This window comes from Heptranchias perlo, unplaced genomic scaffold (assembly GCF_035084215.1).
Source record: "Heptranchias perlo isolate sHepPer1 unplaced genomic scaffold, sHepPer1.hap1 HAP1_SCAFFOLD_215, whole genome shotgun sequence".
NCBI lineage: Eukaryota > Metazoa > Chordata > Chondrichthyes > Hexanchiformes > Hexanchidae > Heptranchias > Heptranchias perlo.
The window spans coordinates 415,227-442,577 of NW_027139229.1; the positions used below are offsets into that span (position 1 = coordinate 415,227).

General features: G+C 47.4%; 1 protein-coding gene across 1 annotated transcript in view; it reads left to right on the forward strand.

The window, feature by feature from the left end:
• The window catches only part of LOC137310095 (collagen alpha-1(V) chain-like), a gene marked incomplete at its 3' end in the record, with an annotated part of 258,789 nt that overhangs the window by 92,799 nt on the left and 138,639 nt on the right, over positions 1-27,351 (forward strand). The window contains exons 3-4 of the mRNA XM_067978050.1: positions 12,278-12,491; positions 13,689-13,851. Coding sequence (XP_067834151.1) covers positions 12,278-12,491; positions 13,689-13,851 — 377 coding nt within the window. The remainder of the gene's footprint in view (positions 1-12,277; positions 12,492-13,688; positions 13,852-27,351) is intronic.

The window sequence follows — 27,351 nt, forward strand, 5'->3', positions numbered from 1 at the left end:
GTAAATTTCCCCTGGGTCTTCCCCTCTTTTGCTGCTCTCAACTTTACTCCCTTCTGTCTCCCTGCTCAGGTTCCCATCCCCCTGCCACTCTAGTTTAAACCCTCCCCAACAGCACTAGCAAACACTCCCGCGAGGACATTGGTCCTGGTCCTGCTCGGGTGTAACCTGTCCCGCATGTGCAGGTCCCACCTTCCCCAGAACCGGTCCCAATGTCCCAGGAATCTAAATCCCTCCCTCCTACACCATCCCTGCAGCCAAGCATTCATCCTGTCTATTCTCCTGTTCCTATACTCACTAGCACGTGGCACTGGTAGTAATCCTGAGATCACTACCTTCGAGGTCCTGCTTTTTAATTTGTCTCCTAACTCCTTAAATTCACCTTTTTAAAATTTGTTCATGGGATGTGGGCGTCGCTGGCGAGGCCGGCATTTATTGCCCATCCCTAATTGCCCTCGAGAAGGTGGTGGTGAGCCGCCTTCTTGAACCGCTGCAGTCCGTGTGGTGAAGGTTCTCCCACAGTGCTGTTAGGAAGGGAGTTCCAGGATTTTGACCCAGCGACGATGAAGGAACGGCGATATATTTCCAAGTCGGGATGGTGTGTGACTTGGAGGGGAACGTGCAGGTGGTGTTGTTCCCATGTGCCTGCTGCTCTTGTCCTTCTAGGTGGTAGAGGTCGCGGGTTTGGGAGGTGCTGTCGAAGAAGCCTTGGCGAGTTGCTGCAGTGCATCCTGTGGATGGTACACACTGCAGCCACGGTGTGCCGGTGGTGAAGGGAGTGAATGTTTAGGGTGGTGGATGGGGTGCCAATCAAGCGGGCTGCTTTGTCCTGGATGGTGTCGAGCTTCTTGAGTGTTGTTGGAGCTGCACTCATCCAGGCAAGTGGAGAGTATTCCATCACACTCCTGACTTGTGCCTTGTAGATGGTGGAAAGGCTTTGGGGAGTCAGGAGGTGAGTCACTCGCCGCAGAATACCCAGCCTCTGACCTGCTCTCGTAGCCACAGTATTTATATGGCTGGTCCAGTTAAGTTTCTGGTCAATGGTGACCCCCAGGATGTTGATGCTGGGGAATTCGGCGATGGTAATGCCGTTGAATGTCAAGGGGAGGTGGTTAGACTCTCTCTTGTTCGAGATGGTCATTGCCTGGCACTTTTCTGGCGCAAATGTTACTTGCCACTTATGAGCCCAAGCCTGGATGTTGTCCAGGTCTTGCTGCATTCGGGTTCGGACTGCTTCATTATCTGAGGGGTTGCGAGTGGAACTGAACACTGTGCAATCATCAGCGAACATCCCCATTTCTGACCTTATGATGGAGGGAAGGTCATTGATGAAGCAGCTGAAGATGGTTGGGCCTAGGACACTGCCCTGAGGAACTCCTGCAGCAATGTCCTGGGGCTGAGATGATTGGCCATCAACAACCACTACCATCTTCCTTTGTGCTCGGTATGACTCCAGCCACTGGAGAGTTTTCCCCCTGATTCCCATTGACTTCAATTTTACTAGAGCTCCTTGGTGCCACACTCGGTCAAATGCTGCCTTGATGTCAAGGGCAGTCACTCTCACCTCACCTCTGGAATTCAGCTCTTTTGTCCATGTTTGGACCAAGCTGTAATGAGGTCTGGAGCTGAGTGGTCCTGGCAGAACCCAAACTGAGCATCGGTGAGCAGGTTATTGGTGAGTAAGTGCCGCTTGATAGCACTGTCGACGACACCTTCCATCACTTTGCTGATGATTGAGAGTAGACTGATGGGGCTGTAATTGGCCGGATTGGATTTGTCCTGCTTTTTGTGGACAGGGCATACCTGGGCAATTTTCCACATTGTCGGGTAGATGCCAGTGTTGTAGCTGTACTGGAACAGCTTGGCGAGAGGCGCAGCTGGTTCTGGAGCCCAAGTCTTCAGCACTACAGCCGGGATGTTGTCGGGGCCCATAGCCTTTGCTGTATCCAGTGCACTCAGCTGTTTCTTGATATCACGTGGAGTGAATCGAATTGGCTGAAGACTGGCTTCTGTGATGGTGGGGATATTGGGAGGAGGCTGAGATGGATCATCCACTCGGCACTTCTGGCTGAAGATGGTTGCAAACGCTTCAGCCTTGTCTTTTGCACTCACGTGCTCGACTCTGCCATCGTTGAAGATGGGGATGTTTACAGAGCCTCCTCCTCCCGTTAGTTGTTTAATTGTCCACCACCATTCACGACTGGATGTGACAGGACTGCAGAGCTTTGATCTGATCCGTTGGTTGTGGAATCGCTTAGCTCTGTCTATAGCATGTTGCTTCCGCTGTTTTGCATGCATGTAGTCCTGAGTTGTAGCTTCACCAGGTTGGCACCTCATTTTTAGGTAACGCCTGGTGCTGCTCCTGGCATGCTCTTCTACACTCCTCATTGAACCAGGTTTGATCCCCTGGCTTGTTGGTAATGGTAGAGTGAGGAATATGCTGGGCCATGCGGTTACAGATTGTGCTGGAATACAATTCTGCTGCTGCTGATGGCCCACAGTGCCTCATAGATGCCCAGTTTTGAGCTGCTTGATCTGTTCTGAATCTATCCCATTTAGCACGGTGGTAGTGCCACACAACACGTTGGATGGTGTCCTCAGTGCGAAGAGGGGACTTCGTCTCCACGAGGACTGTGCGGTGGTCACTCCACATCAATACTGTCATGGACAGATGCATCTGCGACGGGTAGATTTGTGAGGACGAGGTCAAGTAGGTTTTTCCCTCGTAAAAGCCCTCGACCTGATGGACCGACATCCGAGGGTTCTAAAAGAGGTGGCTGCAGAGATAGTGGATTCATTGGTTCTGATCTTCCAAAATTCCCTAGATTCTAGAACGGTCCCAGCGGATTGGAAGGTAGCAAATGTAACCCCGCTATTCAAGAAAGGAGGGAGAGAGAAAACAGGGAACTACAGGCCAGTTAGCCTGACATCAGTTGTCGGGAAAATGCTGGAATCCATTATTAAGGACGTAGTAACAGGGCACTTAATGAATCATAATATGATTAGACAGAGTCAACACGGTTTTATGAAAGAGAAATCATGTTTGACAAATTTATTAGAGTTTTTTGAGGATGTAACTAGCAGGGTAGATAAAGGGGAACCAGTGGATGTCGTATATTTGGTTTTTCAAAAGGCATTCGATAAGGTGCCACATAAAAGGTTGTTACACAAGATAAGGGCTCATGGGATTGGGGGTAATATATTAGCATGGATTGAGGATTGGTTAACGGACAGAAAACAGAGAGTAGGGATAAACGGGTCATTCTCAGGTTGGCAGGCTGTAACTAGTGGGGTGCCGCAAGGATCAGTGCTTGGGCCTCAGCTATTTACAATCTATATTAATGACTTAGATGAAGGGACCGAGTGTAATGTATCCAGGTTTGCTGATGATACAAAGCTCGGTGGGAGAGTAAGCTGTGAGGAGGACACACAGAGTCTGCAAAGGGATATAGACAGGTTAAGTGAGTGGGCAAGAAGGTGGCAGATGGAGTATAATGTGGGGGAATGTGAGGTTATTCACTTTGGTAGGAAAAATAGAAAAATGAAATATTTTTTAAATGGTGAGAAACTATTAAATGCTGGTGTTCAGAGAGATTTGGGTGTCCTCGTACAAGAAACACAGAAAGTTAGCATGCAGGTGCAGCAAGCAATTAGGAAGGCAAATGGCATGTTGGCCTTTATTTCAAGTGGGTTGGAGTACAAGAGTAAGCAAGACTTACTACAATTGTACAGGGCTCTGGTGAGACCTCAGCACGAGTACTGTGTACAGTTTTGGTCTCCTTACCTAAGGAAGGATATACTTGCCTTAGAGGCGGTGCAACAAAGGTTCACTAGATTGGTTCCTGGGATGAGAGGATTGTCCTATGAAGAGAGATTGAGTAGAATGGGCCGATACTCTCTGGAGTTTAGAAGAATGAGAGGTGATCTCATTGAAACATATAAGGTTCTGAGGGGGCTTGACAGGGTAGATGCTGAGAGATTGTTTCCCTTGGCTGGAGAGTCTAGAACCAGGGGACATAGTCTCAGGATAAGGGGTCAGACATTTAAGACTGAAATGAGGAAGAATTTCTTCACTTGGGTTACGAATCTTTGGAATTCTCTACCCCAGAGGGCTGTGGGCGCTCAGTCATTGAATATATTCAAGACTGAGATCGATAGATTTTTGGACTCATGGGGAATCAAGGGATATGGGGACCGGACGGGAAAGTGGAGTTGAGATCGAAGATCAGCCATGATCTGATTGAATGGTGGAGCAGGCTCGAGGGGCCGAATGGCCTACTCCTGCTCCTATTTCTTATGTTCTTTATGATAAGGACAGGTTCCATCGACTGGGCTTGTATTCCCTCGAGTGTCGAAGATTAAGGGGTGATCTAATCGAGGTGTTTAAGATGATTAAAGGATTTGATAGGGTCGATAGAGAGAAACTATTTCCTCTGGTGGGGGGAGTCCAGAACAAGGGGGCAGAACCTTAAAATTAGAGCCAGGCCGTTCAGGGGTGATGTCAGGAAGCACTTCTTCACACAAAGGGGAGTGGGAATCTGGAACTCTCTCCCCCAAAAAGCTGTTGAGGCTGGGGGTCAATTGGAAATTTCAAAACTGAGATTGATGGATTTTTATTGGGTGAGGGGATTAAGGGTTACAGAACCAAGACGGGTAAATGGAGTTAAGATACAGATCAGCCATGATCTAATTGAATGGTGGAACAGGCTTGAGGGGCTGAATGGCCTCCTCCTGTTTCTGTGTTCCTGTGGGGGAGACAGAGAGAGAGAGAGAGAGAGAGAGAGAGTGAGACAGAGAGGTAGACAGAGAGAGACACACACACAGAGAGAGGGAGGACAGGAGCGGAGAGAGAGAGAGATGGAGAGAGAGAGAAACAGGCCTCACCACAAGAAGTCTCAGTTTGGACCAGACTGGGCTTGAACACAGAGGAACCTGATTAAAAAGACCCTTTTGATCTGGATCCTTTGTTCCCTTTTTCTCAGTAGTTGTTCTGGAGATGAGCAGAATCAGGTTTAAAGTTGGTAAAACAATTGGTCCATGTGAATTTTTGTTTAAACCTTGTAAGAAAGGAACGGTTCCAACAGTTTGAGTCACGAATGTTGGGGAAACCGGGCCTCGTCTGAGAACTTGCACCTGTGGACCGAGCTGATCTGAGGCCAACGTCTGAGAGACGTGCGTCTGATTCGCCTCAGGCCGTCTGCAGCCCCCACACTGACAATCCCACCTCAAACTGCAGAATCAGTCCCACCTCAACACACACTCAACACACTCACACTCACACTCTCTCACACACACTCACACTCATACACACACACACACACACACACTCATACACACACACACACACACACTCTCACACATGCACACTCACACTCATATACACACACACACTCACACTCACTCACACTCTCTCACACATGCACACTCACACTCATATACACACACACACTCACACTCTCTCACACATGCACACTCACACGCACACTCTCTCACACACACATACACTCACACACTCTCACACATGCACACTCACACTCATATACACACACTCACTCACTCTCACACACACATACACTCACACTCTCTCACACACACTCACACTCATATACATACACACACACACACATGCACACTCACACTCATATACACACACACACTCACTCACACTCTCTCACACACACACACACACACACACACACTCACACACACTCACACTCATATACATACACACACACATGCACACACACACTCTCACACACATGCACACTCACACACTCGCACTCATATACACACACACACTCACACTCACTCACACTCAGATACACAGACACTCACACACACTCACACACACTCACACTCATACTCACACACACTCAACACACACACTCACACTCTCTCACACACACTCACACTCATATACACATATACACACACACACACATGCTCACACACACACACATGCTCACACACACACGCATACTCACACACTCACACACACATACAGACACACACAGACATACAGACACACTCACACATACTCACACACACATGCTCACGCACACTCACAAACACACACATATAGACACACTCACACATAGAGACGCACTCACTCACAGACACACTCACTCATACACACACTCATACATACAGACACACACATACTCACACACATACACTCACTCACTTTCACTCACACACTCACTCACCAACATGCTCACACTCACTCACTCACTCACCAACACTCAAACACACGCACAGACAGTTACACTCACACTCACTCGCAGACACACTCACACACACACTCACTTACACACACAGACACACGCACTTACACACAGACACACTCACACTCACACTCACGCTCACTCACACACACACAAATTCACTCTCTCATGTACTCACACATCCACTCACTATACACCCACCATGCTCATACACGCACACACGAGCTCACAAGCGTACACATGCATGCACACACACCAGACGTGCATGGAACCGTTGGGACAGCCAAGATTCTCTCACCCTTCTCTGAATAAGGACCAGTTGGCTGCAACTTCTAACAAGGCCCTAATGAGAGGCAAAAGCAGGAGAATAGCGAATATTAGGGGTCAGACACTGACACTATCTGACACTCCTCTGTCCATTAATTTACAAGGATATTAGCATTTAAAATAAAACAGCAGACCCGTGCTGTACCTGCCCTGGGAGTGTTTGATGGGACAGTGTAGAGGGAGCTTTACTCTGTATCTAACCCTGTACCTGCCCTGGGAATGTTTGATGGGACAGTGTGGAGGGAGCTTTACTCTGTATCTAACCCTGTACCTGCCCTGGGAGTGTTTGATGGGACAGTGTAGAGGGAGCTTTACTCTGTATCTAACCCTGTATCTGCCCTGGGAGTGTTTGATGGGACAGTGTAGAGGGAGCTTTACTCTGTATCTAACCCTGTACCTGCCCTGGGAATGTTTGATGGGACAGTGTAGAGGGAGCTTTACTCTGTATCTAACCCGTGCTGTACCTGCCCTGGGAGTGTTTGATGGGACAGTGTAGAGGGAGCTTTACTCTGTATCTAACCCTGTACCTGCTCTGGGAGTGTTTGATGGGACAGTGTGGAGTGAGCTTTACTCTGGGAGGGTTTGATGGGACAGTGTAGAGTGAGCTTTACTCTGGGAGGGTTTGATGGGACAGTGTAGAGTGAGCTTTACTCTGGGAGGGTTTGATGGGACAGTGTAGAGTGAGCTTTACTCTGGGAGGGTTTGATGGGACAGTGTAGAATGAGCTTTACTCTGGGAGTGTTTGATGGGACAGTGTAGAGTGAGCTTTACTCTGGGAGGGTTTGATGGGATAGTGTGGAGGGAGCTTCACTCTGGGAGTGTTTGATGGGACAGTGTGGAGGGAGCTTCACTCTGGGAGCGTTTGATATCTCTGAATGGAAACAATTCTGTTCCTCAGTCCTTCACAGAACATAAATTTCACATTAAACTTCATTTTACCAAAAATAAACATTGATTAACAGATGGAATTTTCTGACACGCTGACTGGTTTTAATGTCAGCCACAGATACCTTGTGGGACCATCAAACTTGTTGTCTCTTCTGTTTCGTTACATTCCTCTGAGGATTTTATTTTTCTTGGACATTTTAAGCTGTGCGGTATTGTTAAAGTGAAGTTGGCCAAACCTGAAGGGTGTGATCCAGCCAAACATAAGTTGTCTGGCTGGGTCTGTGGGATTAAAGAGAGAAGCAAAATAAACACAGGGCCAAGCTGGAGACACTTGGCCAAACATTGTTCCCAACACTTGGTGTCGATGCCACACATCGCAGGCCATGGCTGCTCTTCTACCCACTCAGCCCCTGCCTGGAGTCGCCAACTCTGACTGGACCTAATCCTGGAGATTTCAGCATATGACCTCTGCTCCACCCCCACGCTCCCTCCCATTGGTCGCCCGACACGTCCATTGTCACAGCGCCCAGCAATGTCATGGCCAATTGGAGAGAGAGCTGGCTCTTCATTACCCCATTGGATGATTCTTGACTCTCAGTCAAACGGCCTTTTCTTTCTCAACTCCCAACATTTTTTGTATCTGACAAATAAAAGTGTTGAAAGGAAATGATTTTTGTTTTAATCCCTGGTGATTTATCTCCTGGGTTTTTGCTCCCAGCGGAGTCCAGGAGATTAATCTTTAATTCCTGGAGACTCCAGGACAATCCTGGAGGGCTGGTGACCGTTGGGCACTGCCCTCGTGGCCTCTTCCCGCTCCGTGAGGGCAGGTGACACACTCTGCTCACACTCATTGCTGCTTCCATATAACTGGCCATCTTGCTTCCAACCACCACCTGCATTGATATAGCGTCTCAAACATGGGTGGGGGGGCCGGTGGTGAGCTCTATCCGGTGACCCCGCCACTCACCGTGCGCAGGAGTGAACGGGGACCAGTTCCAACCTTTGGCGGTACCACCCACGCCCGCGGCAAAGCGACTGCCGCCATTTTGGGGCCCTGGACCAGTTGGGGCCAAGCCATTGGGGCCGGGTTTCACTCGCAATAACTGCCTCCAAATGGGGTCGGTGATCTTAACACCCCCTTAAACCCGATCATGCAGCCGACACCATTCTGAAAGGGGCCTGTTTCAGGCGATTGGCCCCTTTCAATCTGCAAATTGGGGTCCTGTGCCCCAGATTGCAGTTTTAGAAAGAAAGAAAGACGTGCATTTCTTTCACACCTTTCACGACCTCAGGACGTCACAGAGCGCTTTACAGCCAATGAAATACTATTGAAGTCTAGTCACTGTTGTAATGTAGGAAACGTGGCAGCCAATTTGTGCACAGCAAGATCCCACAAACAGCAATGTGATAAATGACCAGATAATCGTTTTATTAGCTGTTGGTTGAGGGATAAATATTGGCCAGGACACCGGGGAGAACTCCCCCCTGCTCTTATTCAAAATAGGGGATCTTTTACACCCACCTGAGAGGGCAGACGGGGCCTCGGTTTAATGTCTCATCTGAAAGACGGCACCTCCGACAGCGCAGCGCTCCCTCAGTACTGACCCTCCGACAGTGCGGCGCTCCCTCAGTACTGACCCTCCGACAGTGCAGCGCTCCCTCAGTACTGACCCTCCGACAGCGCAGCGCTCCCTCAGTACTGACCCTCCGACAGTGCAGCGCTCCCTCAGTACTGACCCTCCGACAGCGCAGCGCTCCCTCAGTACTGCACTGGGAGTGTCGGCCTGGATTTTGTGATTTAATAGAGGTGTTCAAAATGATGAAGGGTTTTGATAGAGTAAATAAGGAGAAACTGTTTCCACTGGCAGGAGGGTCGGTAACCAGAGGACACAGATTGAAGGTGATCGGCAAAAGAACCAGAGGGGAGATGAGGAGGCATGTTTTACGCAGCGAGTTGATCTGATCTGGAATGCGCTGCCTGAAAGGGCGGTGGAAGCAGATTCAATAATAACTTTCAAAAGGGAATTGAATAAACATTTGAAAAGGAGACATTTACAGGGCTCTGGGGAAAGAGCAGGGGGAGTGGGACTAATTGGATAGCTCTTTCAAAGAGCCGGCACGTGCATGATGGGCCGAAAGGCCACCTCCTGTGCTGTAAGACTCAATGAACCGCATTCAGAACAAGAGTTGAGTGCCCAAAGGAATAACAGTGAGAGGTAAACCCCCACCCCATTCCCTCCCGCCCCATCACACCTCCCCCCTCACCAAAAAATAATCAGAGCCTAGTCCACGTCAGCAGAGAATATGGATAAAATACAGCAGAGCGGCCTGGCACAGAGCCCAGAGGCTAGAGCCTCGAGCGGGGTCTGAACGATGAGCGGTTGCATTGAACTAAACATGTCCAACACGCAGCAGCCAGGAGATAATGAGAAACAGGCAACATTCCAGAACATTCATGAAATAATTAATAGAGAGTGGCCCTCAACTTGGGTAATGAGCGAGAGACCGGGAGGCTTTGGGACAGGAAGTGACTAATCTTCTGCTATGGTTGCTGCATTTTATGGGGCGGTTGCCATAGATACCGGCCTAGTAGCCTCTGAGAGACCTGGATTGTAAGCTCAAGGAGAATCAGAAACCTGCCTTTAATTTGCTGCGAATCTATAAGTAGGTGAAAGCTCAGATTGGTGGGGTGACCTGCCGTTCAGAGAGAGGCACGAGATCTGCTCACGGGCTGGAGATGAGAGGATTTGCCAAGAACCTTAACTCCAAAGCAGCCTCACAATCTGCTGGCAATTCCTCCTGACTGACTGCTTCCTTTTGCACCATCCATTATCAAATTATGTTTTTATTAAGTGAATCTTGGCACAAGGGTGGACTCTGCCCCTGGTTGTTGCTCCTGACGAGCTTGTCTCCTGAGTCCCGATAATAACTTGCTCCCTCGGTCCAGGCACTGGGAGTATCAGCCTGGAACATGGGGCCCTCTTTTAGAGTGAGACTTGAACCCACCGCCTTCTGACACCCACTGAGCCATGGCTGACACCAGGAAAACGCAACCTGCAAAACCTAAGGTGCAAATCTCCAGGCGGGAGACGCAACACTGCAATCACAAAACAAAAACGAGTCAGGAAGGGGGAATGTACCGGCTGGACCTGGGAGATGTCTGTCGAGCCTCTTGGCCGGGACTGAGCTGATTCTCAGCCCATGACTGAGACAAAACAGGAGGCCTTGATGGAATGCCATGAACACATACTTTCCACCACGAGAGTGGACTTGTGTGAATTCCAGAGTTCCAAACAGGCTGTGTGCAGCCGCTAACTCGCCTGGCTCCACCCTAAACACACCCCACCACCCCCTCTCGGTCCCACCGTTATTGGAATGTGTAACAGCTGCCTGGTGTACAAAAGCCCCTGTCCCCCAAACTCCTCCCACCTCCGCCTGCTGCCTTAAAGCATCTTGAAATTTGCTTTGTGAAGAGGAATTTGCAGTCTGTCGAGTCACGCCGATGAAATGTTCCCAATCCAGAGGGAAACTGTATTGTAATCCTCGACACCGTGGAATCAGGCCAGAGGTTCCAGTCTTCTGAATTACAAGGCTGATTTTCCAGGGGGCATTCTAGGGCCAATTCTTTGTCAGGTATTTGAATTCGTAATTGTCATGTTTTTAAATTTCTGTTCCACTTTCTAAACACTCCCAGGGCAGGTACAGGGTTAGATACAGAGTAAAGCTCCCTCTACACTGTCCCATCAAACACTCCCAGGGCAGGTACAGGGTTAGATACAGAGTAAAGCTCCCTCTACACTGTCCCATCAAACACTCCCAGGGCAGGTACAGGGTTAGATACAGAGTAAAGCTCCCTCTACACTGTCCCATCAAACACTCCCAGGGCAGGTACAGCACGGGTTAGATACAGAGTAAAGCTCCCTCTACACTGTCCCATCAAACACTCCCAGGGCAGGTACAGCACGGGTTAGATACAGAGTAAAGCTCCCTTTACACTGTCCCATCAAACACTCCCGGAGCAGGTACAGCACGGGTTAGATACAGAGTAAAGCTCCCTCTACACTGTTCCATCAAACATCCCTCACTGTAACACTCTGATATACCCCACACCCCTCACTGTAACACTGATATACCCCACACCCCTCACTGTAACACTCTGATATACCCCACACCCCTCACTGTAACACTGATATACCCCACACCCCTCACTGTAACACTCTGATATACCCCACACCCCCTCACTGTAACACTCTGATATACCCCACACCCCCACTGTAACACTCTGATATACCCCACACCCCTCACTGTAACACTCTGATATACCCCACACCCCCTCACTGTAACACTCTGATATACCCCACACCCCCTCACTGTAACACTCTGATATACCCCACACCCCCTCACTGTAACACTCTGATATACCCCACACCCCTCACTGTAACACTCTGATATACCCCACACCCCCACTGTAACACTCTGATATACCCCACACCCCTCACTCTAACACTCTGATATACCCCACACCCCTCACTGTAACACTCTGATATACCCCACACCCCCACTGTAACACTCTGATATACCCCACACCCCTCACTGTAACACTCGATATACCCCACACCCCTCACTGTAACACTCTGATATACCCCACACCCCTCGCTGTAATATAGTTTTCCCTTTGCCTACCCCTCTGGTGCCTTCAGTGTGGACGTGCTGTGTTTGTGGATGTTGGGATGGTTTTAGTGTAAGGGCCGCTGGTCAGGAGCATGTGGATCTGCCTGTGGGAGACATCGGCTGTCGATTATCACCAATGACTCACTCTCTGGCCTTCCTTCTTTTTCCAGATTCCCCGTTCCCGGAGGATTTCTCGATCTTGATGACAGTTAGAGCCCAGAAAGGGAAGGGTGCGTTCCTGCTCTCCCTCTACAATGAGCAGGGTATCCAGCAGCTGGGGATTGAGCTCGCACGGAGCCCAATATTCCTTTATGAAGACCAGACAGGGAAGCCAAGCCCAGAGCAATATCCCGTCTTCAGTGGAGTCAACCTGTCTGATGGAAAGTACGTATTACTGCGGGTCCTGGTCCCTGTCTGTACCCCAACACGCTCAGTCACAAAGACTTACCCCAAACATCTCTGTGTCGATGATGTTTGAGAGAAGAAACTTTCACTAAGAGTTTAACTGATTTCTATTCTTATTTCAAATGGACGTTGCATTGATGAAATATACTTCTGAGTCTCAATTTCATTCAGGCGCATTTCATGTAATTAGGAACATAGAATCATTGGAACAGGAGAAGGCCATTCGGCCCCTCGTGCCTGCTCCGCCATTTGATAAGATCATGGCTGATCTGTGATCTAACTCCATATACCTGCCTTTGGCCCATATCCCTTAATACCTTTGGTTGCCAAAAAGCTATCATCTCAGATTTAAATTTAGCAATTGAACTAGTATCAATTGCCGTTTGAGGAAGAGAGTTCCAAACTTCTACAACCCTTTGTGTGTAGAAATGTTTTCTAATCTCACTCCTGAAAGGTCTGGCTCTAATTTTTAGACTGTGCCCCCTACTCCTAGAATCCCCAACCAGCGGAAATAGTTTCTCTCTATCCGCCCTATCTGTTCCCCTTAATATCTTATAAGCTTCGATCAGATCACCCCTTAACCTTCGAAACTCCAGAGAATACAACCCCAATTTGTGTAATCTCTCCAGCTTCATGGCTGCCACCCCGTACCCAGTCTGTGCCTAATCCATGCTCACTCTGTGCCCACTCTGTACCAGTTCACGCCCACTCTGTACCCAGTCAGTGCTCCCCTGGGTAACACACTATAAACTAAACCCCCTCTCCTTGGTCTCGAAGTTACTACTGGGTTAAGGAGGTGAAGAAGAACTAACACTTAAACCCTCAACCTCCTGACTCAGAGGTGGGAGAGCTGCCCACTGAGCCAGGGCTGTGACTGGGTCTAAACTGGTCTGTGCAGAGATACACGTCAATCGTTCATCACCACTGGAGCATGAATATGGTTCAAAATGTAATCTCTCTCTCTCTCTCTCCCCCTACCTCTCTCTCTCTCTTTCTCTCCCCTCTCCCTCTCCCCACTCCCTCTCCCCCCTCTTTCTGTCTCTCTCTCTCTCTCTCTCTCTCTCTCTCTCCTCTCTCTCTCCTCTCTCCCCCCCTCTCTCTCTCTCCCCCTCTCCCTCTCTCTCTCTCTCCCTCTCACCCCTCTCTATCCCTCTCTCTCTTTCTGTGCTCTGGCAGATGGCATCGAATTGCAATCAGTGTCCACAAGAAGACAGTCACCATGATCCTGGATTGCAAAAAGAAGTTAAACAAATCGCTGAACAGGAGCAAACGGCCAGAGATTGACACAAATGGGATCGTGGTGTTCGGCACGAGGATACTGGACGAAGACGTCTTTGAGGTACGTGCTCACCGTCTCATCACTTCAAAGACGTGGGTGTATTAATCCCCTCCTCCTCCCCCTCCCCCTCCCCTGCCCCCTTTTTTACGGGAATGCGCTGCCTGAAAGGGCGGTGGGAGCAGATTCAATAATAACTTTCAAAAGGGAATTGGAGAAATACTCGAAAAGGAAACATTTGCAGTGCTCTGGGGAAAGAGCAGGGGAGTGGGACTAATTGGACAGCTCTTTCAAAGAGCCGGCACAGGCACGATGGGCTGAATGGCCTCCTTCTATGCTGTAAGATTCTATGATTCTATGTTTTGGAAAATGCGGAGGGCCCTTGGAGATTCTGAACAAGGAATCACGGCTCTGACCTTGTGCTTCATTTGCTAATTGTTCAATTAAATGTTTATCTGTGTTCAAGTTTAAAGTATTTTGGGCATCTGTCAGCTTCACAGGCCCTCGAAACCCATCCAGACAACCCTCACCTAAAAGAATTAAAGGCAGGTTTAGTCCCTGTCCAGTCAGGGCCAGTCAGCGAAATGGACAATCAGTGCAACCTCAGTCACGGCAGGAGTGGGAACTGGAAACCTGCTTCCCTGGTGTTCGGGGCGATTCTCTCAGACACACTGGGGGCAGAGATTTAACCTCCATCTAACTGTGCTGAAACAGGCCTGAGCCTCACTTAGCTTCCTTCCCCACATCTCACCCAGCACCAAGACCAATAAACCCAATAGGGAATTCAGGAGAAACTTCTTTACCCAGAGAGTGGTGAGAATGTGGAACTTGCTCCCACAAGGAGTAGTTGAGGTGAATAGTGTGGATGGATTTAAGGGGAAGCTCGATAAACACATGAGGGAGAGAGGAATAGAAGGACATGCTGAACATTCAGGGTTATTTCACATTTCGGAAGGATAGGAAAAAAGGTAAAGGTGGTGGGGTAGCTCTGTTAATAAAGGATGAAATTGGTATAATAGTGAGAAATGATCTCGGCTCAGAAGACCAAGATGTTGAATCAATTTGGGTGGAGGTAAGAAATAGCAAGGGAAAGAAATCACTGGTGGGAGTAGTATATAGGCCCCCTAACAGTAGCTACACTGTAGGGCAAAATATTAATCAGGAAATAAGGGGGGCTTGTAAAAAAGGTAATGCAATAATCATGGGCGATTTTAACTTTCACATAGATTGGACAAATCAAATTGGCAAAAATAGCCCTGAGGAGGAGTTCATAGAGTGTATTAGGGACTGTTTCTTAGACCAATACGTCGGGGAACCAACCAGGGAACAGGCCATTTTGGATCTGGTAATGGGTAACGAAACAGGATTAATTAATGATCTCAAAGTAAAGGATCCCTTGGGAAGCAGTGATCATAATATGATGGAATTTCACATCCAGTTTGAGAGCGAGGATCTTGTGTCTGAAACTACTGTATTAAACTTAAATAAGGGCAATTATAAAGGAATGAGGGCGGAATTGGCTAAAGTGGACTGGGTAAACAGATTAGATGGTTTGATGGTGGATAAGCAGTGGCAAACATTTAAAAAGATATTTTATGACTCGCAACAAAAATATATCCCTGTGAGGAGGAAAGACTCCACAAAAAGGGTGAACCAACCATGGCTAACTGTGGAAGTCAAGGATGGTATCAGGTTAAAAGAAAAAGCATACAACATGGCAAAGATTACTGGTAAGCCCGAAGATTGGGAAATCTTTAAAAACCAGCAAAGGATGACTAAAAGAATAATAAAGAGGGAGAAAATAAATTATGAGAGTAAACTAGCAAGAAATATAAAAACTGACAGTAAAAGCTTCTACAAGTATATAAAAAGGAAGAGGGTAGCTAAAGTAAACATTGGTCCCTTAGAGAATGATACTGGGGAAATAATAATGGAAAACAAGGAAATGGCAGGGGAATTGAACAGATATTTTGTATCTGTCTTCACAGTAGGAGACACTAATAATGTACCAATAATAGTAGAAAATCAAGGGGCAAAGGGGAGGGAGGAACTAAAAACAATCACTATCACTAGAGAAAAAGTACTAGGTAAACTAATGGGTCTAAAGGCTGACAAGTCCCCTGGACCTGATGGCTTGCATCCGAGGGTCTTAAAGGAAGTGGCTACAGAGATAGTGGATGCATTGGTTGTAATCTTCCAGAATTCACTCGATTCTGGAAAGGTCCCAGTGGATTGGAAAACCGCAAACGTAACACCCCTATTCAAGAAGGGAGTGAGACAGAAAGCAGGTAACTATAGACCAGTTAGCCTAACATCTGTCATTGGGAAAATGCTAGAATCCATTATTAAGGAAGTAGTAGCAGGACATTTGGAGACTCATAATACAATCAAGGAGAGTCAACATGGTTTTATGAAGAGGAAATCCTGTCTGACAAATTTATTAGAGTTCTTTGAAGAAGTAACAGGCAGGGTGGATAAAGGGGAACCAATGGATGTAGTGTATTTGGATTTCCAAAAGGCATTCGATAAGGTGCCACATAAAAGGTTACTGCACAAGATAAGAGCTCATGGTGTTGGGTGTAATATACTGGCATGGATAGAGGATTGGCTAACTAACAGAAAACAAAGAGTCAGGATAAAAGGGTCATTTTCAAAATGGCAATCTGTAACTAGTGGGGTGCCGCAGGGCTCAGTGCTGGGGCCTCAACTATTTACAATATATATCAATGACTTGGATGAAGGAACAGAGTGTCTTGTGGCCAAATTTACTGATGATACAAAGATAGGTGGAAAAGCAAGTTGTGATGAGGACACAAAGTGTCTGCAAAGGGATATTGACAGGTTAAGCGAATGGGAAAAATTTGGCAGATGGAATATAATGTGGGAAAATGTGAAGTCATCCACTTTGGGAGGAAAAATAAAAAAGCAAAATATTATTTGAATGGAGAAATATTACAAAATGCTGCGGTACAGAGGGATCTGGGTGTCCTCGTACATGAAACACAAAAAGTCAACATACGGTGCAGCAGGTAATCCGGAAGGCAAACAGAATATTGGCCTTTATTTCTAGGGGGATGGAGTATAAAAGCAGGGAAATCATGCTACAACTGTACAGGGTGCTGGTGAGACCACACCTGGAGTACTGCGTACAGTTCTGGTGCCCTTATTTAAGGAAGGACATACGTGCATTGGAGGCAGTTCAGAGAAGGTTCACTTGGTTGATTCTGGGTATGGAAGGGTTGTCTTATGAAGAAATATTGAACAGGTTGGGTCTATACTCATTGGAGTTTAGAAGAATGAGAGGAGATCTTATTGAAACATACAAGATTCTGAGGGGACTCAATAGGGTAGATGCTGAGAGGATGTTACCCCTCATGGGGGAATCTAAAACTAGGGGGCATAGTCTCAGAATAAGGGGTCAGCCGTTTAAGACAGAAATGAGGAGGAATTTCTTCTCCCAGAGGGTCGTGAATCTTTGGAATTCTTTAACCCAAAAAGCTGTGGAGGCTGAGTCATTGAATACATTCAAGGCTGAGTTAGACAAATTTTTGATCAGCGAGGGAGTCAAAGGATATGGGGAAAGGGCGGGAAAGTGGAGTTGAGGTAAAAATCAGATCAGCCACGATCGCACTAAATGGCGGAGCAGGCTCGATGGGCCGAATGGCCTACTCCTGCTCCTATCTCTTATGCTCTTATGGTCTGATCGGGTGAGATGAAAAAGAGAGGAGGGAGGAGGCTCGTGTGGAGCATAAACACTGGCATGGACCTGTTGGGCCGAATGGCCTGTTTCTGTGCTGTACATTCAATGTAAGACCTTGTTCTTTCACCTCTTTCTTCAATAAGAACTTTTAAGTTTCTTTTATTAATTCTCGGGATGTGGGCGTCACTGGCAAGGCCCACATTTATTGCCCATCCCTAATTGCCCTTGAGAAGGTGGTGGTGAGCCGCCTTCTTGAACCGCTGCAGTCCGTGTGGTGACGGTTCTCCCACAGTGCTGTTAGGAAGGGAGTTCCAGGATTTTGACCCAGCGATGATGAAGGAACAACAACAACAATTTGCATTTATATAGCGCCTTTCACATAGTAAAACCTCCCAAGGTGCTTCACAGGAGGGATTATCAAACCAACTTTGACACTGAGCCACAAAAGAAGATATTAGGACAGGTGACCAAAAGCTTGGTCAAAGAGGTAGGTTTTAAGGAGGGTCATAAACGAGGAGGGAAAGGTAGAGAGACGGAGAGGTTTAGGGAGGGAATTCCAGAGCTTTGGGCCGAGGCAGCTGAAAGCACGGCCGCCAATGGTGGAGCGATGAAAATCGGGGATGGGCAACAGGCCAGAATTGGAGGAGAGCGGAGATCTCGGAGGGTTGTAGGGCTGGAGGAGGTTGCAGAGATCGGGAGAGGCGAGGGCCATGGAGGGATTTGAACATAAGGATGAGAATTTTAAAATCGAGGCTTTGCCGGACGGGGAGCCAATGTAGGTCAGCGAGCACAGGGGGTGATGGGTGAACGGGACTTGGTGCGAGTTATGATACGGGGCAGCAGAGTTTTGGATGAGCTGCAGTTTACGGAGGTGTCTGTCCAAGTTGGGATTGTGTGAGAGTAAGTGAGCGGGAGGAGAAGATGAGAAGCTGGAGGGATGGAGCTTCCTGAGTTAGTGCCACATGCAGCACACTGATCCCGTGTCTTTAATGGGGCCTTTGATATTCCAATGAATGATGATTAAGACCCATCGCTGGTGGATTACGAGACTTCCACGTGGTACTCGGATGCATTTCAGTTGCTGGAGCTGTGGATAATTTACCGCATTGTAAAACTAAAATTGAAACTGAAGAGTTTGCCAAAGGCTTTGAAGGAAGTGGGGCCCAGATGTTAGCTCACCGTTGCCTTGTCTCGAACCATTTAACTAGTCACTTGCCAACTGCCTCTCAGTCCAAGGGCTGATGCAATTGGGATCTGTAACTCACTTTGGAATTCATTCAGTACAACTGGGAAAGAAAGACTTGTGATTCCCTCACGCCTCTCACCACCTCAGGACGTCCCAAAGTGCTTCACAGCCAATGAAATACTTTTGAAATGTTGTCACTGTTGTAATGTGGCAGCCAATTTGTGCACAGCAAGATCCCACAAACAGCAATGAGACAGTGATCAGATCATCTGTTTTTTAGTGATGTTGGTTGGAGGATAAATTTTGGCCCCAGGACACAGGGGAGAACTCCCCTGCTCTTCTTCCAATCGTGTCTGTGGGATGTTTTACATCCACATGAGAGGGTAGATAGGGCCTTGGTTTAATGCTTCATCAGAAAGACGGCACCTCTGACAGTGCAGCACTCCCTCAGTACTACACTCGGACTGTCAGCCTGGATTTTGTGCTCAAGTCTCTGGAGTGGGGCTCGAACCCACGACCTTCTGACCCAGAGGTGAGCGTGTAATACTCTGAGTAGCCAGGTGTCGGATTGGTGAGACACCGACTGTATGGAGGGGAGGTGAGTTGGTGGTCAGATTACCTGGAACACATTCCAAATGAAAGGAACAAAGACAAAAGAAAAAAAGAGCTGATATTTCGGGCCTGGAGATTTGCAGCATCTCGAACAAGTGAGATTGCTACCGGGCTGTGGAACAGCAGCGGCAGGAATGAGATTCTGGCAAGGCTCAGTGTTCTTAGCTCTGGACCGAGGCCCAGTTGGAATAGAGACAGCTCCTTAACAGACATGTTTCAAAAAGGAAATACGCAGAAAGCCTCCCAATGATAACACTGCAGAGAGAGAGAAAGAGAGAGATACACTGAGAGAGAGATAGAGAGAGAGAGATACACAGAGACACAGAGAGAGAGAGATACACAGAGACAGAGAGAGAGAGAGATACACAGAGACAGAGAGAGAGATACACAGAGACAGAGACAGAGAGAGATACACAGAGACAGACAGAGAGAGATACACTGAGACAGAGAGAGAGAGATACACAGAGACAGAGAGAGAGAGAGAGATACACAGAGACAGAGAGAGAGAGATACACAGAGACAGAGAGAGAGAGAGAGATACACAGAGACAGAGAGAGAGAGATACACAGAGACAGACAGAGAGAGATACACTGAGACAGACAGAGAGAGATACACAGAGACAGAGAGAGAGAGAGATACACAGAGACAGAGAGAGAGAGATACACAGACAGACAGAGAGAGATACACAGAGACAGAGAGAGAGAGAGATACACGGAGAGAGATAGAGAGAGACACACAGACAGAGAGAGAGAGAGATACACAGAGACACAGAGAGAGAGATACACTGAGACAGAGCGAGAGATACACAGAGACAGAGAGAGAGAAATACACAGAGACAGAGAGAGAGAGAGATACACAGAGACAGAGAGAGAGATACACAGAGAGAGAGAGAGATACACAGAGACAGAGAGAGAGAGAGAGATACACAGAGACAGAGAGAGAGATACACAGAGACAGAGAGAGAGATACACAGAGACACAGAGAGAGAGAGAGATACACAGAGACACAGAGAGAGAGAGAGATACACAGAGACAGAGAGAGAGAGATACACAGAGACAGAGAGAGAGATACACAGAGACACAGAGAGAGAGATACACAGAGACACAGAGAGAGAGAGATACACAGAGACAGAGAGAGAGAGATACACAGAGACAGAGAGAGAGATACACAGAGACAGAGAGAGAGAGATACACAGAGACAGAGAGAGAGAGAGATACACAGAGACAGAGAGAGAGAGATGCACAGAGACAGAGAGAGAGAGATACACAGAGACAGAGAGAGAGAGACACACAGAGACAGAGAGAGAGAGACACACAGAGACAGAGAGAGAGAGATACACAGAGACAGAGAGAGAGAGATACACAGAGACAGAGAGAGAGAGATACACAGAGACAGAGAGAGAGAAAGATACACAGATACACAGAGAGAGAGAGATACACAGAGAGAGAGATACACAGAGAGAGAGAGATACACAGAGACAGAGAGAGAGAAAGATACACAGATACACAGAGAGAGAGAGATACACAGAGAGAGAGATACACAGAGAGAGAGAGATACACAGAGACAGAGAGAGAGAGATACACAGAGACAGAGAGAGATACACAGATACACAGAGACAGAGAGAGAGAAAGATACACAGATACACAGAGAGAGAGAGATACACAGAGAGAGAGAGATACACAGATACACAGAGAGAGAGATACACAGAGACAGACAGAGAGAGATACACAGAGACAGAGAGAGAGAGAGATACACAGAGACAGAGAGAGAGAGAGATACACAGAGACACAGAGAGAGAGAGAGATACACAGAGACAGAGAGAGAGAGATACACAGAGACACAGAGAGAGAGAGATACACAGAGACAGAGAGAGAGATACACAGAGACAGAGAGAGAGAGAGATACACAGAGACAGAGAGAGAGAGAGATACACAGAGACAGAGAGAGAGATACACAGAGACAGAGAGAGAGAGAGAGATACACAGAGACAGAGAGAGAGAGAGATATACAGAGAGACAGAGAGAGAGATATACAGAGAGACAGAGAGAGAGAGATACACAGAGACAGAGAGAGAGAGAGATACACAGAGACAGAGAGAGAGAGAGATACACAGAGACAGAGAGAGAGAGAGATACACAGAGACAGAGAGAGAGAGATACACAGAGACAGAGAGAGATACACAGATACACAGAGAGAGAGAGAGATACACAGAGACAGAGAGAGAGAGATACACAGAGACAGAGAGAGAGAGAGATACACAGAGACAGAGAGAGAGAGAGATACACAGAGACAGAGAGAGAGGGAGATATACAGAGAGAGAGAGAGAGATACACAGAGAGAGAGAGATACACAGAGACAGAGAGAGAGAGAGATATACAGAGAGACAGAGAGAGAGAGATACACAGAGACAGAGAGAGAGCGAGATACACAGAGACAGAGAGAGAGAGAGATACACAGAGACAGAGAGAGAGAGAGATACACAGAGACAGAGAGAGAGATACACAGAGACAGAGAGAGAGAGAGATACACAGAGACAGAGAGAGAGAGAGATACACAGAGACAGAGAGAGAGAGATACACAGAGACAGAGAGAGAGAGAGATACACAGAGACAGAGAGAGAGAGAGATACACAGAGACAGAGAGAGAGAGAGATACACAGAGACAGAGAGAGAGAGATACACAGAGACAGAGAGAGAGAGATACACAGAGACACAGAGAGAGAGAGATACACAGAGACAGAGAGAGAGAGAGATACACAGAGACAGAGAGAGAGGGAGATATACAGAGAGAGAGAGAGAGATACAGAGAGAGAGAGAGAGAGATACACAGAGAGAGAGAGAGATACACAGAGACAGAGAGAGAGAGAGATATACAGAGAGACAGAGAGAGAGAGATATACAGAGAGACAGAGAGAGAGAGATACACAGAGACAGAGAGAGAGAGAGATATACAGAGAGAGAGAGAGAGAGAGAGATACACAGAGACAGAGAGAGAGAGAGATACACAGAGACAGAGAGAGAGAGAGAGATACACAGAGACAGAGAGAGAGAGAGATACACAGAGACAGAGAGAGAGGGAGATATACAGAGAGACAGAGAGAGAGAGATACACAGAGACAGAGAGGGAGAGAGATATACAGAGAGAGAGAGAGAGAGAGATACACAGAGACAGAGAGAGAGAGAGATACACAGAGACAGAGAGAGAGAGAGATACACAGAGACAGAGAGAGAGAGAGATACACAGAGACAGAGAGAGAGAGAGAGATACACAGAGAGAGAGAGAGATACACAGAGACAGAGAGAGAGAGAGATATACAGAGAGACAGAGAGAGAGAGATACACAGAGACAGAGAGAGAGAGAGATACACAGAGACAGAGAGAGAGAGAGATACACAGAGACAGAGAGAGAGAGAGATACACAGAGACAGAGAGAGAGAGAGATACACAGAGACAGAGAGAGAGAGAGATACACAGAGACAGAGAGAGAGGGAGATATACAGAGAGAGAGAGAGAGATACACAGAGAGAGAGAGAGATACACAGAGACAGAGAGAGAGAGATATACAGAGAGACAGAGAGAGAGAGATACACAGAGACAGAGAGAGAGAGAGATACACAGAGACAGAGAGAGAGAGAGATACACAGAGACAGAGAGAGAGAGAGATACACAGAGACAGAGAGAGAGAGAGATACACAGAGACAGAGAGAGAGAGAGATATACAGAGAGAGAGAGAGAGAGAGAGAGATACAGAGAGACAGAGAGAGAGAGATACACAGAGACAGAGAGAGAGAGAGATACACAGAGACAGAGAGAGAGATACACAGAGACAGAGAGAGAGAGAGATACACAGAGACACAGAGAGAGAGAGAGATACACAGAGACAGAGAGAGAGAGATACACAGAGACAGAGAGAGAGAGATACACAGAGACAGAGAGAGAGAGATACACAGAGACAGAGAGAGAGAGATACACAGAGACAGAGAGAGAGATACACAGAGAGAGAGAGAGAGATACACAGAGAGAGAGAGAGAGATACACAGAGACAGAGAGAGAGAGATACACAGAGACAGAGAGAGAGAGATACACAGAGACAGAGAGAGAGAGAGATGCAGAGACAGAGAGAGAGAGATACAGAGAGAGAGAGAGATACAGAGACAGAGAGATACAGAGAGAGGCAGAGACAGAGAGAGATACAGAGAGAGGGAGAGATACAGAGAGGGAGAGATACAGAGAGGGAGAGATACAGAGAGGGAGAGATACAGAGAGGGAGAGATACAGAGAGGGAGAGATACAGAGAGGGAGAGATACAGAGAGGGAGAGATACAGAGAGGGAGAGATACAGAGAGGGAGAGATACAGAGAGGGGCAGATACAGAGAGGGGCAGATACAGAGAGGGGCAGATACAGAGAGAGGCAGATACAGAGAGAGGCAGATACAGAGAGAGGCAGATACAGAGAGAGGCAGATACAGAGAGAGGCAGATACAGAGAGAGGCAGATACAGAGAGAGAGAGTCTCAGCAGGGGAAATGAAATGAGGTAATGGTCTAATTTCCAACCCGCCCAGCTGGCTGATGGTGCCAGTTAAATAACATGTAATAAATTATATATAGCTGTACATTTTTGAATAACTTTCAACTGTGTGAACTCAGTGTAACCTCAGGCCTGGTGTCTCTATGAACAGGTTGCCCTGATCAGAAGGTGACAAGGAGGAGCAGTCTCCAAAAACCCCACTTTTACCTGTTGTTGTGATTATTGTGGTATTGAGTGATTTGGAGAGTAAATTTATGGCTCTTCCGAGTGTACCAGCCCCTCTCAATGGGAATCCAATGCTGTATTGTTTGAATAATAAGAGTCTAAATGGGGTAGAGAAGCAGAGGGATCTGGGGGCACAGATACACAAATCACTAAAAGTAGCGACGCAGGTTAATAAGACCATAAAAAGGCAAATCAAACACTGGGGTTCATTTCTAGAGGGATAGAATTGAAAAGCAGAGAAGTTATATTAAACTTGTATAGAACCTTGGTTAGACCACACTTGGAGTATCGTGAACAGTTCTGGTCTCCATATTATACAAAGGATGTAGAGGCACTGGAGAAGATACAAAAAAGATTTACTAGGATGATACCAGAACTGAGAGGTTATAACTATCAGGAAAGATTGAACAGGCTGGGGCTCTTTTCTCCAGAAAAGAGAAGGCTGAGGGGTGACCTGATCGAGGTCTTTAAGATAATGAAAGGGTTTGATAGGGTAGACGTGGAGAAAATGTTTCCACTTGTGGGAGAGACCAGAACTAGGGGCCATAAATATAAAATATCACTAATAAATCCAATAGGGAATTCAGGACAAACCTCTTTACCCAGAGATAGAAGCCCATGGAATCGAGGGAAAAGTACGGACTTGGTTAGGAAGTTGGCTGAGCGAAAGGCGACAGAGAGTAGGGATAATGGGAAGGTACTCACATTGGCAGGATGTGACTAGTGGAGTCCCGCAGGGATCTGTCTTGGGGCCTCAATTATTCACAATATTTATTAACGACTTAGATGAGGGCATAGAAAGTCTCATATCTAAGTTTGCCGATGACACAAAGATTGGTGGCATTGTAAGCAGTGTAGATGAAAACATAAAATTACAAAGCGATATTGATAGATTAGGTGAATGGGCAAAACTGTGGCAAATGGAATTCAAAGTAGACAAATGTGAGGTCATCAACTTTGGATCAAAAAAGGATAGAACAGGGTACTTTCTAAATGGTAAAAAGTTAAAAACTGTGGATGTCCAAAGGGACTTAGGGGTTCAGGTACATAGATCATTGAAGTGTCATGAACAGGTGCAGAAAATAATCAAGAAGGCTAATGGAATGCTGGCCTTTATATCTAGAGGACTAGAGTACAAGGGGGCAGAAGTTATGCTGCAGCTATACAAAACCCTGGTTAGACCGCACCTGGAGTGCTGTGAGCAGTTCTGGGCACCGCACCTTCGGAAGGACATATTGGCCTTGGAGGGAGTGCAGCGTAGGTTTACTAGAATGATACCCGGACTTCAAGGGTTAAGTTACGAGGAGAGATTACACAAACTGGGGTTGTATTCTGTAGAGTTTTGAAGGTTAAGGGGTGATCTGATCGAAGTTTATAAGATATTAAGGGGAACGGATAGGGTGGATAGAGAGAAACTATTTCCGCTGGTTGGGGATTCTAGGAGTAGGGGGCACAGTCTAAAAATTAGAGCCAGACCTTTCAGGAGTGAGATTAGAAAACATTTCTACACACAAAAAGGGTGGTAGAAGTTTGGAACTCTCTTCCACAAACGGCAATTGATACGAGCTCAGTTGCTAAGTAGTTCTTTTTCATTTCATTCAAAGAGTCCGCTCGGATGTAAACATTTGGATCGTTTTGCCGGGAGTCTGGTACCTGGTCACTAATTTCAGCATTGAGTGTGTAGCTGCAGCTGATTAGAAGCAAGTTTGTGACTTGGTGCCAGACAGGCTGGGACCTTTTTCCAAAACTTTGTGCTTATCTGCAAAAAAAATCAATTTAATTTCTGCAAATTTGCAGAATTTCTGCAGAAAAAGGCTGTGGGGATGTTGGTTGATGCAACCAAAAAAATGCATTGGACGGGAGTCTGGGCCAATGTCCATGTGGGTCTGTCCATGTCCTCGCTGCTCTTACTGTTGATTGGCTGGGTTGCTGGGAGTTGTCATAAACACCCCGCCCCCCGCTTTAATGACCCGGCACTTTTACCCTCCTAAAGGTGTCGGCCGGGGCTCAGTGGGTGCACTCTCACCTCTCACCTCTCAGTCAGGAGGTCGTGGGTTCATGTCCCACTCCAGAGATTCGCACCCATCATCCAGGCTGACACTCCCAGTACAGGACTGAGGGAGCCCCGCACTGCCGGAGGGTCAGTACTGAGGGAGTGCTGCACTGTCGGAGGGTCAGTACTGAGGGAGCGCTGCACTGTCGGAGGGTCAGTACTGAGGGAGTGCCGCACTGTCGGAGGGTCAGTGCTGAGGGAGTGCTGCACTGTCGGAGGGCCAGTACTGAGGGAGTGCTGCACTGTCGGAGGTGCCGTCTTTCGGATGAGATGTTAAACTGAGGCCCGGTCTGTCGTCTTAGGTGGGACATAAAAGATCCCACGGCCATTATTTCGAAGAGGAGCGGGGGAGTTCTCCTCGGTGTCCTGGGGCCAATATTTATCCCTCCACCAACATCACTCAAAACAGATTATCTGGTCATTATCACATTGCCGTTTGTGGGATCTTGCTGTGCACAAATTGGCTCATGTGTTTCTCTACATTACAACAGTGACTACACTTCAAAAGTATTTAATTGACTGTAAAGTGCTTTGGAATGTCCTGAGGTTGTGAAAGGCACGATAGAAATGCAGGTCTTTGTTTCTCTGAATATTGTATTTCCATCTATGTTTGTGTGCAGTGCCCAGCTCCTGGCCTGTTGGGTCACAGCTTTGGGGGATCCGACAGGGCGTAGAGTGCGGTAGCCTCGTGGTTACAGTAATGGATGAGAAACCAGAGATGTAATTTGAAACCCACCGCAGCCAGTTGCGAATTCAGTAAATCCGAAACTGAGCATTAAAGTCCCAGATTGCTGTACAAATCAGGGCAGGGAACCTGCAAGACTGGCCCACATGTGACTCTAAATCCACAGTGTGTCGATGACTCTTAATGTGTTCAGGGCAACCAGGAATGGGCATTAAATGCTGCCTCCCATTCTGGCCCACCTGCCAAAAAGAAATTTAAAACTCCCTCAGTACTGCACTGGGAGTGTCGGCCTGGATTATGGGATCAACTGTCTGGAGTGGGACTTGAACCCATGACCTGGTTCAAAGGGGAGTGCTGCACTATCGGAGAGGCCGTCTTTCGGAAGAGACGTTAAACCGAGGCCCCATCTGCCCTCCCAGGTGGATGTAAAAAATCCCACGGCCACTATTTCGAAGAAAAGCAGGGTGGATCCCCCGGGTGTCCTGGGGCCAATATTTATCCCTCAACCAACATCACTAAAACAGATTATCTGATAATTTGTCTCATTGCTGTTTGTGGGATCTTGCTGTGTGC